Source organism: Primulina huaijiensis, chromosome 8 (assembly GCF_012295235.1).
Source record: "Primulina huaijiensis isolate GDHJ02 chromosome 8, ASM1229523v2, whole genome shotgun sequence".
Taxonomy (NCBI): Eukaryota; Viridiplantae; Streptophyta; class Magnoliopsida; order Lamiales; family Gesneriaceae; genus Primulina; species Primulina huaijiensis.
Window position 1 is genome coordinate 2,925,600 of NC_133313.1, and position 15,233 is coordinate 2,940,832.

General features: G+C 33.9%; 2 protein-coding genes and 1 pseudogene across 2 annotated transcripts; 1 reads left to right on the forward strand and 2 right to left on the reverse strand.

Annotated features, from left to right (window-relative positions):
• Nucleotides 1–1,127: 1,127 nt before the first annotated feature.
• On the reverse strand, nucleotides 1,128–6,544 carry LOC140982933 (probable E3 ubiquitin-protein ligase XERICO). Its single transcript, XM_073449725.1, has 2 exons — nucleotides 6,251–6,544; nucleotides 1,128–1,247 (listed from the first exon to the last, which is right to left on the reverse strand). Exons 1-2 carry the CDS (start codon nucleotides 6,542–6,544, stop codon nucleotides 1,128–1,130), a joined length of 414 nt encoding a protein of 137 aa, XP_073305826.1.
• Nucleotides 6,545–7,622: 1,078 nt separating this feature from the next.
• On the reverse strand, nucleotides 7,623–11,732 carry LOC140983167 (chloroplast sensor kinase, chloroplastic). The gene is given in 9 exon segments (XM_073450094.1): nucleotides 7,623–8,200; nucleotides 8,344–8,617; nucleotides 9,064–9,290; nucleotides 9,389–9,481; nucleotides 9,588–9,656; nucleotides 9,735–9,800; nucleotides 10,007–10,299; nucleotides 10,402–10,567; nucleotides 11,282–11,732. Coding segments are annotated over 9 exon segments (1,869 nt in total). The 5' UTR covers nucleotides 11,708–11,732; the 3' UTR covers nucleotides 7,623–7,945.
• An 871-nt stretch (nucleotides 11,733–12,603) lies between these two features.
• LOC140983245 (probable protein phosphatase 2C 14) lies at nucleotides 12,604–14,937 on the forward strand (annotated as a pseudogene).
• The last annotated feature ends 296 nt before the right edge of the window (nucleotides 14,938–15,233 follow it).

Here is a 15,233-nt window from a genome sequence, read left to right on the forward strand (position 1 = left end):
TCAAAATACTATAAAACTATGGAATAAAAATATCATTTGATTGATAAAGTGGCCCAATCAACTTGCATTTTTCTCGTATTTGTAAAGAATCATCGTCTCCAAATGGAAAGAGTTTTGTATTTTACGTAAAATATTTCTTAAAGTAAAAAAAAATTGTTCTCGGAAGATTCTTTATCGACATTTTCATATCTATCTCGTAATTTTCCATTTCATCTTGCATGTGTGTATATTAATAAATATAAAAATTGATGACAATTCCAAAGATTCGTGTCCAAAAAAATAAAGCCTTCTTTGAATTTTCAACTGAGAACTAACGTAATGCTTTTGTTTGAAACTCATAAAAAAAAGTTCAAAAAGAGAATCGGATTCTATCTTATCGATCAGGTTAAGGAAACACACTATATAAATAGTTGCATCAACAATGTCCGTATCCATTATCATTCATCAAACCTTACATATATCGTAGTATATATCCCACAAAGCCTCATAAACTAAGGTGAAAAGGATGGAAAACAAAAGGAATTCGATGCTTCCTGTGAGACAAAACACTTCCTTGGATGCTTACGATCTTTATGAACTAGAGCACATGCCAAGAACGATGCAAGAAGATACCAACTTCGAAAGACAAAGCGTCGTCCGTTCGAATTCTCATTCACCTGATCATCGTGAAGTAGTCAAGTCAGATGCCGGAAAGGATAAAAATGGACGATATTTCTGGAACACCCGCCGTAATGATGATAACGTCTATATATACGAAAAGAATATCGATGCTGAAGCTGAGAAATTCGTAGAATTTGAGCACGAGAAGTTCGAGTAAGAGCAAATGAAGAATGTCCATTGATTGATGCAAATGCCAATCAAGTATCACTCACTCCAAGTGTTGAATATTTGTATGGCCTAAATAATGTGTGTGTTAGTTGGTTTGCTTTTATAAATTTATTACTTCTACTAGAGATAAATTATTATCGAGAATTTTATGAATGAAATATNCTGATGCATCTGTGTTTCTATCTTCTTCTATGATAAACATATTGGTTTTCTACCTTATTTTTCTTCATCAACCTCCATTTTCCAGATTTTCTTTCTTTGTTCAAACGGTCTGCAATTTTCTCAAGCAGCTTGAGCTATTATAGAACATATGGTTCCATGTGTGCACTGCCTACCAAATTATCTAATTTAAACAATAACTTGTAGTTATCCTTCACCAAATCGTCAAATGCATCTTTAGTTTTTGTATTAAGAGCAAGCTGGATCCAATAAGAAAAATGTAAGTCTTTAGATTGAATTATGGTGGTAAGAATTATCACCAATGTGGTATATGCAATATGAAGTGGTGTGCTGTCGTCGGGTTACTAAACTTAAATTCATACTCTCTAAATAAAATTAGTATAATTGTGAGTAGGGTTGAATCCACAGAGAAGGATGATGATTTCTTTCGAGCAAAATGCAAATAAATGGGGGATTTTTGTTTTAATAAAATACTAAACTACATTTATCCAAGAAAAGAAAACAATAAATTAAAATGATAATTAATCAACTAGAATAAAATGAAGAATTTAATATGAGAAAACATATTATTCAAGGGAATTCTACTATTTAATTATATCACTGTTCATCGGCTAACAAATAATTTATTAAAGTTGTTTCAAACAATTAACTTTAGAATTATCGAGATACCTGTAATTGATAAATTCAGTTCTGTTGATTTATTTAGACATAATACATCTAATCTATGCTACTCACGTACCAATCATTCGTGACAATTACGGATTATTGAATTCGTGAATATCTGTAGAAAATCCTATATCGAATTAAATTGTCATATTAATCGATATATAATATTCATAGAATTAAATCATAAATCAACAAATACTTGAACTGACAAGAATATTAAATCTAAGCATGAATACCTCACAGTAATAAATTAAACAATAAAAATAACACTTGAATCAGACAAGAAAATTAGCCACGCATGTCTCGATTTACAATCTTCATAAAAATAAATAAAGAAAGAAAAAGTACTAGAATCGTGGAGAAAATTGGAGAGAAAATACTTGCGCCGCTTTTTTTTTTGCTCATCACGTTAGTTTTTATTGGAGGATTGTGGTAGGCTTTTTCTTTTTTGGTCAATTTGAGAAAAGTCCATTAATCTAAAAATAAAAACATATCATGAAATATCCACTAAAAATATAGAGTTTTTTATAGAAAAAAATTATATCTTTTATTTCTTCTCTGATATAAATAATTCTTATTTCTCACTAGGCAACTGAAGAGTAGTCATAAGACGTGATCACGTTTTGTCCAAAATCATTTCTGAATTTTTCTGCTTCAAGTCTTCCACTAAGATCGTATCGCCAACTTTAATGGTGATATAAAATCACTTTTTTTAGCACAAATTTATCGCAAGAGCAGAAAACTTCTTCCTACAATAAAACCATACAAAATTTTGTCAATTAAGCACGTTGGAAGTGGTAACAATGAGATATATGACAACAAAAATGCAAACTATCACCAACCTATCATGTAGTGTTTATTTTATTTTGCATCTTAATGTATTCTTCCACGAGATATCCAATTAATGCCTCTACAACCTCCTCAAACATGGCAATCCTAGCAATATTTGTACTATCTTCCACTAAAAATGTTAATCCATACCCCCCACAAGTTCGAGTTACTTTATCGTTAATTTTCTGGTTATATGCAAGAGATATATATTTCCGAAAATCAGTCATCATTTTTTATTTTACTGCTAAATATAATGACAAAGTAAGTTATAAAAAAAAAAAAAAGACATTTCCGAAATGCAAATTTTAGTCTTCATTTTGAAATTTAACTATTATTCCTAACAATACATCAGTGAATAAATGGAAGAACAAAGGTTAAGCTAAGCCACCGATAGTATAGGTGAACAATAACCGACTATATTTCCTGTCTAAACGACTAATCTGAGTAGATTAAAAATTCATACCCTTTATCCGAGTGGATGCATAAATAAGGAGAAAAGCATAAACTTTTACAGCTCCCTAAATTTTTTTTATTAGTTTTATATTTTTATTTTTTTATTCTCATGTTTAAAAATTAAAAATAAAACAAATTTCACAAATCATACTTTATTACTGTGTATCAGTTGGTTTATTATCGTATGTTCTGAAATTATGTGATTTTGAGATAAAAATTAGACAACTCTAAAATTATATTGAATATTTAGTTGTGATTATTCGAGTTGCAATAATATTGACTTATGATGTATATGAATTTTTACCCTAAAAATCTATTGTTGCAGATTTTTTTGAATAATAATCCATTGCTTGAAATGTTTGATGATTATTGATGTGCAATTATTATTGAGCTTGTATTGTGATTTTTCTATTTATAATATCCAAAAATTGAATAATTATGAATTTGAAAAATAATTCTTTGTTGTAAATTTTTGGGATAATTTAATTTTTCTAGTTAGATAACTCATAGATGAAGAAAAGAAAAACTATGAAGTTATTTAAACCAAAAGATCATATATCAACAAATAACGGACAAACATTAATTACATTCTGTGAATTAACAAAATATCTATTTCAACCAAAATAACAGACCGAACAGAATTAATTTGAAAAATGAGTTCGGCATTGAGATATAATAATTGTCCATAGAGAGTACAACGGTCGAACCATAATGCTTTTGATGTTGTGTGGTTTAAAATATTTGAGTTACACCATTATTACCAGCTATAACTTTTGGTAAAGCGACAAGCGTTCGGTCCTACATTTGGTTTATTCGGAAATTTGATTTAAATTTTAAAAAATATAAGTTAACTCGATTAGATTTCAGTTTTTAATTTAAAACTTCAATTAACTTAACAAACTCAACTTTTATAAATAAAATTAATATTATTAAATTTTCTAATAAAATTTATAAAGATATACAAATTAAAAAATTTTAATAAAATTTATTGGACAATAAAAATACACTTAAAAATATTTTTAAATATATAAAATTTAAATTTATTTGATCCAATTTTATATTGCACTTTTTTTTTATTTAAAACTTGAATATTTTTAAAAAAATTTAAAATTTCGGTTAATTGTTACTTACCGAAATAACCGATTTTTTCGGTTTGGTAAGTTAGATTTTCGTAATAAAATTCAGTCAGTTCGATTTATCGAAAAAAAGTTCAATTAATTCGATTTCAAAAAATTCGGTTTGCTTTTGACCGAAATTATTACTGTCTAATATAAAATGAAGTCAACTCCAAGTACTTATGAATCATAGCTATCACTTCTTACTCATCAAAACTTGCATGAATATACGATCCCACAAATTAGGAGCTCATAAATCAAGAGAAAAATATAAAACTTAAGGGATTTGATGCTCCATGCGGAACGAATCACTCCATTGGAAGCTTAAAAGCTTTATGAACTCAAGCACAAGTCTAGTTTGGAAACTTCATGTAAATAAATGAAGGAGAGCAATACCAAAATAAGGGAGTCGATGCAAGGCCGATCTTAGCAATTTTTGGACCCGAGTGTAACTTTTTTAAAAAATTCCCTCATCGTTTGTTCATATTTTTTAGTTCCATTACAACTTTTTCGAATTAAATCAATATATTAAAATTAATATAAAAAATAAATGAATAAAAAGATCAAACATGTCTAAAATGATAACTAAAAAAAATCACCTTATAAAGCAGATTTATACATTTCGCCGAACAAATTGTAGACAACAGGAATTGTCGGATACTATAGCAATACTACTGATCTAGTGCTATGATACAAAATTTTAGTGCTCGATGAAGCAAAACAATCTTGTACGAGAAAATAAAAAAAGAAAACCAACCTCCAAAAATAGTCAGATACAGTAAAGAATATAGCGGAAGATTCGTGATTATCTAGAAAGATCGAGAAACTTCATGGTTTATATTTTCTAGGGAATTCACTATTAATCGAATAAACACCAAATGAATCTTGATTCTAGGCGCGGCTGTGCCGCTTGCTGACGACAAGAAGCGGTAGCGAACGTTTTTTTTTCCAATAGGTTCTCTGTAGTCAAATATTTCATACGAACTAATAGTGTTTGGGCATGAGGATTGCGCGAGTTAAAAAATAGAGTGAAAAATATTTTGTCCACTAATTAAACACTGAGTAGGCAGAGCAATTTTTTTCTTTTATGCGGATTAATAAAAAGAATGATTGTTATTTTTGTAATAAAAATAAGGAGATACCAACTTACCAAAGATAGTTATTATAATATTCATATTTTTAATAATATAATTGTAAGAAATATTAAATATTGGAATGTGTGGAATCAAATCTGATGAAGACAATGATTTTGTTATGAAAAAATCCAAAATAATATATTTATGTTGGAAAAACAAATGCTAATATATAATAAAATTTTAAAAAATTATAGGTCCAATAAAATAAATGAACTTGATTCAATGGACTCTCACACCTTTACATAAGAACGGCCCTGAGTTGATGGATCCGCCTGCTGGGATTTCAAATTCAACTTCGGCCCATTGTATAAATTGGTTACTCTTCACACGTGATATATGTATACAGTTTTTTTTATCATTATCGATGGACTAAAATGAAATTTGACAAATTATAAAGATAATAAATTGATATTTGAATTGTTGAAATAAAAAAAATAAAAATAAAAATGTGTATCGAAATTCAAAAAACAAAAAACAAAAATGTAATATTTATATCATATAAAGATAAAGTTGGAAGAAAAAATTGATGTCTTTCATAATTACTATTATGTCTTAACTGTAATAAAATAGAATAGATGAACAAAACAAGTTTAAGCCCTATTCACCAGTGGAGGACTCGAGCCAAATGTTGTAGAAATTTCAAACTATGAATGAGTTCAAAAACAAATAAAACGGATTCGAATTGAATTCGAACCGTCAAAATTTAGTCATTTTCTATTTGTTCGCTAACACACCTATTTCCAAATATAGAGTGGAATGTAAAGCTAACTTAACTGCCCCATATAATAACTAAACACCCAATAATGAATTAAAGTGTAAAAATTAGCACAAGTAGAGGCTTCATTAGTGTTATCACTATTATTTAAAACATTTTTTTTGGGGAAAAATACCATAATTAATTCTCTTACAAAGGCTAAGCAAGATGGAAGGCATTGATTAGATTACATAACGTCGGCAAAGAGGACTAGTGTTGTGATTGTTGTCGAACCATTTGTCCAAACAACACTCGTGGAACAAATGGTTGCAACAAATCTCACTCACTCTTTCACTCTCTTTAAACCTCCGCAAGCAAACGCAGCACTCGATCACAGCCCACTTGTTGCCTCCGTCAAACCCGTTCCTCCGCCTCGAACTATAACGTTTAACAGAGACCCTTTTGGCCACCGATTCGTCGCTGGAATACTCGTCCTCGGATTCTTGATCAACGGCTGCAGCGCCAACAACTTGAAGAAACGGTCTCAGCATGTCCTTGACGACATTAACTGACATGACGGCGTTCATGGCTAGCAGTGGCAGAATGCCATCAGATGGACTAGAAAAATTCGACAGACCCATAAGTTTTTTTTATGTCTACTTCGGGAAAATGTTGCCAGTTACACTATATATAAAGCAAGCACCCTGGTTTGTGTGTGTAAGCCAATGGTGAAGGGTGGTGTGGGCAAGTGGCAACACGTGTAAGGATGTGCTTGCCTTGAATCTCTGCAAGCAACTCGATCTTTCTCAGATATATCGCTAGCTAGATATTTACGTGTTATATACATAACAACTACGTGTAAAATAATTTTGTAAATTTTGCATAATAATATATATTTATTAGAAAGTTTTCGATTTCAATTATTTGGAGAGATCAGAATTGAGAGCAGGTGCAAGGAACCGAGGCCACGCGTCCAGCCATGTTTATGTGGTGGTGGGCACGGTAGCTGGCGGAAGGTTCGGGATCACTTTGATTGAACTAATAATAAATTTCGGTATGCTCCACTTATATCCAAGTTTGTCTGGCTTCGTACATGTTGATATATAAATTATCTTTTCCATATCTCATGTTTGATCGTCTCTTTTGGCTACATCAAAGTTAGTGACTAAGTACTCTGAATACGCGCGGTGGCAACTCTTGGCAGAGGTGGGTTTACTCGTATATTTTGTGCATTATTATTCATGATATCGATACGCAACCTACTTTATTGTTCTTGTATATTTTTTTAAGAAACGAAATCATAATGGGGGCATTGCCACAGTTTTCATTAGGCATAATTAGGTTTCTGCGGCTGCTTTACTTCGTTCGACTTGGTAGATACTATTAGTGTTCTCGTTCACTTAACATATGACACGTGTGAATCATAAAATATTACTCATATTAATACCACAAACAAAACCGTTTGTTGTCACTACCTCGACTCAAATCCCACGACCAAGGAGGGTTGATATTGTTTGAGATAACAGACTAAGAAGATGGAAGCTGGTCAACATCGCAAGTTCTTTTTCGAATTCCGAAGTAGTAATGCGGTAAAGATCAAGGAAGACAGTCGGCACTTGGGAATGACAAGAAAGAGAAGGCAAATTTTAACAAAATTACATCAATTAAACAACAAAAATCTAAAGTCCAGAACATAATTGGGAAGAAACCACAGGAGTCAGCAACAAAATCAAGTACTCTATAATGAAAATTTACAAACATATGAAACATGTAATAAAAGCCAATTAACCATAAAAGAAAGAAGAGATGCAAGAAAGTCGAAGGTGGATATATTATTATTAACGCACACATGCATTTGGTAACCAATAGACTGAAAATTTAGCTCTGTTAAGCCAATCGACAGATATTCTATACTTTTAAGTAAAATCTTGAGTTACGGGTTTGTCGATAGAGAGGCGTTGAAATGTCACCAGAGTTGTAATAACCCATCATTCAACATGTATGGTAGTGAATCTTTATAGCTCAGAGAGTTTAGTTACTTTTCAGACATCCTGAGCCAACCCCGCCGCATCAGATGCCGGACAGTATAAGGGCAGCCAAAGCTCGATACGGCTACCACCTGCTCCTAGTGATGCCTCCATGTTCCTCGGGGAGATAACACGAACAACACAACCATAACTCTCCAGTATCTCTCGAGCAACAGTCAACCCGGCAATGAAGTTCCAAATCATATTGTCCTCTATTCTATCTCCAGCTAATAGATCTGCTCCAAATGGTGCAAGCGAATGCATCTGTGTCTGAAAGAAATTGAAGGAGAGGTTTTCAGTCAAGATACTTGCACTAGCAAAGAGTGCAATACAGAGTGAATGTCTTTACAAATAGAAAAAAAACATTTGTAACAAGAAGATCTACTCAACTAGTAAAGAAAGAAAACCATTACCATATAGTGCATATCAGGTCCATCATCGTCAATGATGATAAGGGCACCTGCTGGTGTTTCAGTGGACACAATTTCAACTTTTCCACCAATTTCTGTGCGCAACAAAGAACCCTCAATCAAATTGCTCAGTGCCTGCCGCAAAGCAGGTTCATCGACTGCAACCTGTGAAGACCTCGAAAGATCACACAGTTCCACGGCACGTTGCTGCTTCTTTGCAAGAGGTTTTATGGCCATAACCAAATCCTCCAACACATCAAAGACTTTGCAGGGTCTTCTGACACAGTGTGGCTCCGTAATTAGCAACAACAAAAAAACACAGAAAAGCAAGAATTGGCATGACATCGCTCCTCAAGAATCTTTGCAGTTGCGGGGGTAATCTGAACAGATGAAATTTTCCTTGCAGAGAAGAGACATTTTTTGTTACTTTATTTTCTAAACTCTGTTCTGATTTGGCTTTTTTAACCACTCATGACTATCATCATTTTGCCGAGACAAAATTTTACTCACAAGAAAAATGGTACGGAAAAAGTCCCTCTGTCAGCTACTGATCCTAATTTTATCAAATCTTCAACCATATCAATTTCGAAGAATGCCTAAAAGTTAAGTTTTCCACACAAGCATATACAAGAACACACAGTAACAATATACACATTGCTTGCCAGGCAAGGACTCAGAAAAAAATCTCTAAACAAGCCATAGAATTATAGAACACAAGATTACCTAATTTCCCGATGATGTGAAGGTGCTAGAGCAAGAGGTGGCATGGGAAACTCCAAGTCCTTGGATGGTAAACTTACTGGTAATCGCCTATTAGATTCTTGTGATGTGCTGGTGAACGTTTCAGTTGAGAGGCTATTGGGTAGCTGGGAACTTATGTACTCGGGCTGAGCACCAGCTGACCGACGCATGTTCTTTAGTGCATTATTGTTATAACGCATTATATTTTCCTAAAACACAAAAGCTACCAACTCAGATGAATGAGCAAAGATGGTGAATTTTGACAAAACTAAGTGAGATTAGACCCTCAAACAAAGAGAAATCACACCTTTGTCATGTAGACAGCATCCTGTAGCTGTTGAAGAGTATCTCTCATACGGTCTGCTTGCACTAAAATGTCTTCAATAATGTCATGAGAAATCTGGAGACACATATTCATGATTTAATCAGAAAGAGCATATATGATAATCCAAAAATGGACCAAACATAACTCTAGAAGGGTCTTTCATAGCCATGACCATACCCACCTCACTCTTCCTCACGTGAACAGATAACATTTGGCTCAAAGTTCGAACGCTTGAAAGAGAGCTCCGAATCTGTAAAATAACGATATTGATAATTATGACAGATTTGAAATCCAAAGGCAACAAATATACAAAAGGAGCGCATCTTACTTGCTCAACCAAATCACCCATCCTCACATTATTTTGCCATGATGACTGCTGGAGTAGCATTGCTTTCTGGAGAAGACAGATTAATTTCTGATCAAAAGGGAAAACGACCACACAACAAACTAAAAACAGTAAACATAAATAAATAACAGGCACGAAACACTAAAAGAATCTCTTCTTCAGCGTCAACTAGATCGCATATGTAATTATTTCTAAGAGGCAGAGTAACAAAAATGATATCAATAACAAGGCATATTCATGCGTAAGAAATCTACCTGATCCATGACATAGGCCATGGCAAGTGACTTGGTGATATTTATGGAATTTAGTATTTGTTCTCTAGTTAATTTCAGCATTTCGACGGGTTCATCCTTTAAAGTCGAGACGCCAAAAGGTTCAAGATCCAAGCTGTTTGCCAACACAAAGGATTTCTCAGGAGAAGGGTGCTCTTTTATGTCATGCAATTCTTTTTCTAGAGACATCTTTGGAAGTTCAGCAACTAAGAAGCCCACAACAAATGGATGTGTTACCATCGGGAAAACTACAGCAGCAAGGTCAGGAAAAAACTCTGCCTAGAATGAAGGGAATGTATATCAGGAACACATTAATAGAAGACCATGGAGAACAACTTGAAAAACTACCCTTCATTACAGTCACAACATTAAAATACATGCCTTTCGACTTGAAATTGCAGCTTCCGCAATTCTTAAGCCAGCTGGAACATTAAAGCTACCAATTAAAACCACAATATCAGCCGCATGGACACCAGGGTGGGAAGTAATGAGACGCAACTCCAAGCGATCCATGACATAGCTACCAGCTGGCCTGACATAGACCTACAGTTAAGTAACTTGGTATCAGAACTATACCTTGTAGCAACACTCAAGTATTAACATTTAATGACAGTGCCAACTGAATCATAAGTCATAACTGATGTCAACTTTACCGTTTGGCCAACATTCTTCTGTATAGATAAATAAATAATCGCCCATTTCTGTTGTTCTATATAGTGCTTCTTAATTTTACCATTTGGCCGACATTGCCAGAAGACTTTACAAGCCAAAAGTTTCCCATAGCTAAATCAAAATTTATAAATTGCAACTCAACACGACAAAAAAATCCTTCTTCAACTGGACGAGAAGAGGACAAACAAAGTTCGCTCCCAGCAATAACAATTTAACAACCTTAACTATAGATTTTCTTCTATGTTCCAAACAAATATCAAGCTATATCCATCTTCACCAGGAACTTGGTAATCAAAGCATATCAAATTAAAATGCTAGCTTGCTTTCATTTCAATAAGTAAGAGCAACCATAGTATCATACCCAAGTTCTCACCAATCAAGACTCGTTAGTTAAGATAAAATGGTGCAAGAAATACCGAAAAAAATCTAATTACTTATTTGGTTTGGATCGGAGCAGCTTCTATAATTGCAAAAGTACTTTACAGCATAACTGCCATTCAAATTGCATCGTTAAATTCATCAAAGTGACTTCAACAAGACCATGATCTCGTGGTACTTTTAATTAATAATAATTATTAACTATACCGATAGAACAGCATCGGGATTAACGATGCGTCGAAATAGATCGAGCTGCTCCACACAAAGGCGCTGGAAATCCGGACTAGGCAACACGAAAGCTTTGTTCTTCTCGCCGGAGCCTTTCTCTATCCTCTGCACGAACTCCACGGGAGAAGTGGACGCAGCACGAATTGCCGCCGCCACGGCTGCGGCGGATGACACCATGGAGTCCCAATCCTCTGCCGCGTCATCGCAAGTTGAGCTCACATGACGGAGCGAAGTGGAGGAGGTGGCGGCGACGGAAAGCGGCCGCTGTGCTGAGGTGTTGGTGGTTGCACGGCAGGGGTTTAGTGGTTGAAGTCTGGCGTAAGTAGGAGGAGATGGAGGGGCAAAAGTGTCATTGGAGTTGGTGTTGGTTATCGCATTGTGTGGAGGGAATGCAGAGAGAAGCATTGCGATGATTATCACTGTCAACTCTGTTTCTATCGTCTATAAATCATTTATTTTTATTGAAAATCCCATTGGGCTTATGGGCCGTACTATTTTTAGCGTATTTTTACAATTTGTTTTTTAATTTAAAAAAATACAAAAATGTAACGTTTTGTTAAAAGAAAATATCAAAACGCAATAGATACATCAATTTTATTATTTTATAAAGATAAGTGACATTTCATAAATAAAAATATACCAAAAAGATAAAATGAGTGTGTTTCTCACGAAAAATGCGGGACGTGCTAAATACATGATCGTGCATGAAATAATTTGTTAGTCAAATTAATAACTTTTCCATGTTTTATTTTCTCATAACAAAATGTCATGGCATGAATAGACATGTTATAGTGTAGAAGTATTATTAGAAATATAAAAAAAACATATTATTTATAAATTTTAGTTTTTTAAATATATTGTACAAAAAATGATTTTTTTAACAAAGTGTTCTTTAATAGAAATTTATTATTATGAATTAGTACAAATTAAAATTGAAAACAAGTAGTTCTGAAATCCAAGAATATAATATGATGGAATAGAGAAAATATGGGACTGAAATTTCACATTCCAAAATTGTGTCCTGAAATTAGATAGCTAATTAATAAATTCTAAAATCATTTAATATTTTTAATACTAACATATTTGTTTATTTTAATTAGAAACAATTCTTAAATATCTTATTGTGTAGTATAAAAAACAAATGAAAATATTAATGATATTAAAATGATACAAAAATAAGTAAAGGAAACAAAAATATTTTGTGGTGCAGGATTTAAATGGCATTCAAATGGTTGGTTACTTGGTTTCCTGTTCTTTGAAGAGAGAATATCAAAGAATCTGCCGTGAATTTATATTTTGTCTTTGACCCAACCAAAATTGGTAGCCGTTATATTCAAGTGACTCCTGTAAGGAAAAACAAACAAAAGATTTCATCATATATTATCTTCCTTCTCTTGAGACATTACCATGATGGCACCAAGCACTGAAACCAGTGAGGTATCCATGAACACAATGAATCCGTCTTTTTCTTCAAGTAAAGAAGGAGCAAACATTTGTAGGCCAATCTCAGATGGTTTGATTTCCTGTTCTTTGAAGAGAAAGAGACCTCGCAAGATCGAGATCCCAAATATTTTGAAGGAAATATCTACTGATATATTCAAGAAATGTGGGCCTAAAGAGGAAGGCGTCGGGGGTGATGAAGGTTTCTCTGATTATGGGGTCGGTGTTTATTCTTTGAAGGGCAAAAAAAAGTTCATGGAAGATGCACACAAGATTTTTTCTTCGAAGGATGGTACTAAAATGGTAGTGACAAAATGAGATCTTGCTTGTATTTATTGTTTTTACCTGACTGGCATAAGTTGTTAATGTTGCTCTCTAAATCCGACTGATTCATGTGGACCAACCTGAATGAGTATGTTTTTGAAGTGAAACCGAGTTACAGAAAAATCAAATATAAACTGTGGGATTTGTTTTCTCTCCTGATAAATCACTGGTTTGGGTAGTTGATTCATTTATTTTTCTTAGATGTATGCGTTGGAAGAACTTATGATAAGTGAGAGCTGCAGGAATTTTTTGGGGTGTATGACGGGCATGGAGGAAGCAAGGCTGCAGAGTTTGTGGCAGAGAATTTGCATTTCAGGATATTTGAAATGTTGGAGAATGCTTCTGAAAGTGAAACAAAAGAAGAAGCAATTAAAGATGGGTATCTGAAAACAGACGATGAATTTCTGAAGCAGGTAACATCTGACAGATTTGATCTTTTACAACAGACGTAATATTTTATCAAGATATCCAATATTTTGTGTTCTCATTCTACTTGGTAATTGCTATCTTGTTAAAAGAATTTGACTGTGTAATCAAGAAATGGAAAAACGAAGACTTTTTCAACATGCCAACTTTTGATGGCGATTACTATGTTTTGTTCCCCAAAGTTTACTGGAAAAAGTCCTTAAAAAGCAAAAACACTACTGTGAGATTTGGTCAAAGTTCGTTCCTTCCTTTTGGATAACAACAAAGAAATTTAACAAGTAGGTGCCAAATTGGCAGGGATTCGGTAGTGGTACATGTTGTGTAACTGCATTGATTCAAGGACAGGAATTGTTAGTTTCGAACTTGGGAGACTGCAGAGCAGTTTTGAGTAGGAATGGAATAGCGGAAGGCCTTACAAGCGATCATTGCCCTACTCGTGAGGATGAACAACGAAGAATAGAGGATAAGGCAAGGCAAGCACAATGAAAATTCAAGTTTTTCAAGTGTCGTTGGATGTAGATTTGTTTAGTTTTAACTTCTCCTATGACCCTTTCTTGAATCTTGACACAGGGTGGATACGTGGAGTTCCATCGTGGAGCTTGGAGAGTCCATGGAACACTGGCAGTTTCAAGAAGTATTGGAGATGCCCATCTGAAAGACTGGGTGATCTCTGAGCCTGATACAAAGATTTTGCACTTAAAACCAGATATGGATTTTCTGATTTTAGCTTCTGATGGGCTTTGGGAAGAGGTAAGAAAACTTTGATCCAACGTACCAAGTTTGGAAAATTCGGTTTAGGTTTTCACTCCTCGATTAATCAAATGTAATGAATAACAGGTTACCAATCAAGAAGCAGTAGACGTTTTGACAAAGTTATGCTCTGTTAACACGAAGCAAGTTGTGAGATCGGCACCGGAGATCAGGGCCATTTTATGTCCTTGCACTAGTCCCATTGATGTGACAAAATCACCAAGAGTTTCATTGGTTAAATCGAAGAGGATGCTACACCATATGTGCCATAAAACGTCTTCAGTCTACCGGAAAAAACTTGATGATCATGACGATGAATACTGTAATAAAAATCGAAGCCCTCCATCAAAGATTCGAAGAATTTCAAGTGTGCAGCAAATGAAGATAAAGAAGAATCCATTTCCACACAACGAGAATGTAGACTTGGTTGAGAAAAAACCAGCTTGTATTGTGCTTCTTTCAGCTTGCAAAGAGCTAGTGAGCCTAGCTGGACAAGAGGGAGTTTGGATGATATAACTGTCATGATAGTCGACTTGAAATGTTACCAAGATGTTTAATCGAGTGCTAACAAAGTTGCTGACATGTATCCTTACAATACCAAGATAAAGTGTAAAATTGTACCTAGCTAGCTATTCATACTGTTACAGGGAAACTTCTTTCTTCGATTGAACAAAGGAGCCTGAGATAGAATCTGTTGACAATTCCAACAAAAAACAGTCCCAACTGGTCAGCTCTGAGGGATCCCTAAAAGACCATATTTCTTCTGTTAACCTAAGTCTTCATTTAATGTAGTTAATGTTGCAGAAAATTTGAAATCAACAGTCAAAACAACTTTTTGAGAATGCCAAGATCGAGAACATGCTGAGTAGTCTAGGGGCGTAAACAAACCGAGTTAGCTCGAAAAATATTTTATTCCTATTTGAATTTATCGAATTCGAGTTGAGCTCAAACATATTCATAATTTTTCGAGCCCAAATTATATTGTTTGAAA

What these genes read in the sequence shown, in the direction of transcription:
- LOC140982933 (XM_073449725.1), bottom strand. Translation starts at nt 6,544, where the DNA reads ATGGGTCTGTCGAATTTTTCTAGTCCATCTGATGGCATTCTGCCACTG. An exon ending in GGTTTAAAGAGAGTGAAAGA is followed by an intron (nt 1,248 to 6,250) that starts GTGAGTGAGATT and finishes TATTGGATCCAG; the next exon opens with CTTGCTCTTAATACAAAAAC.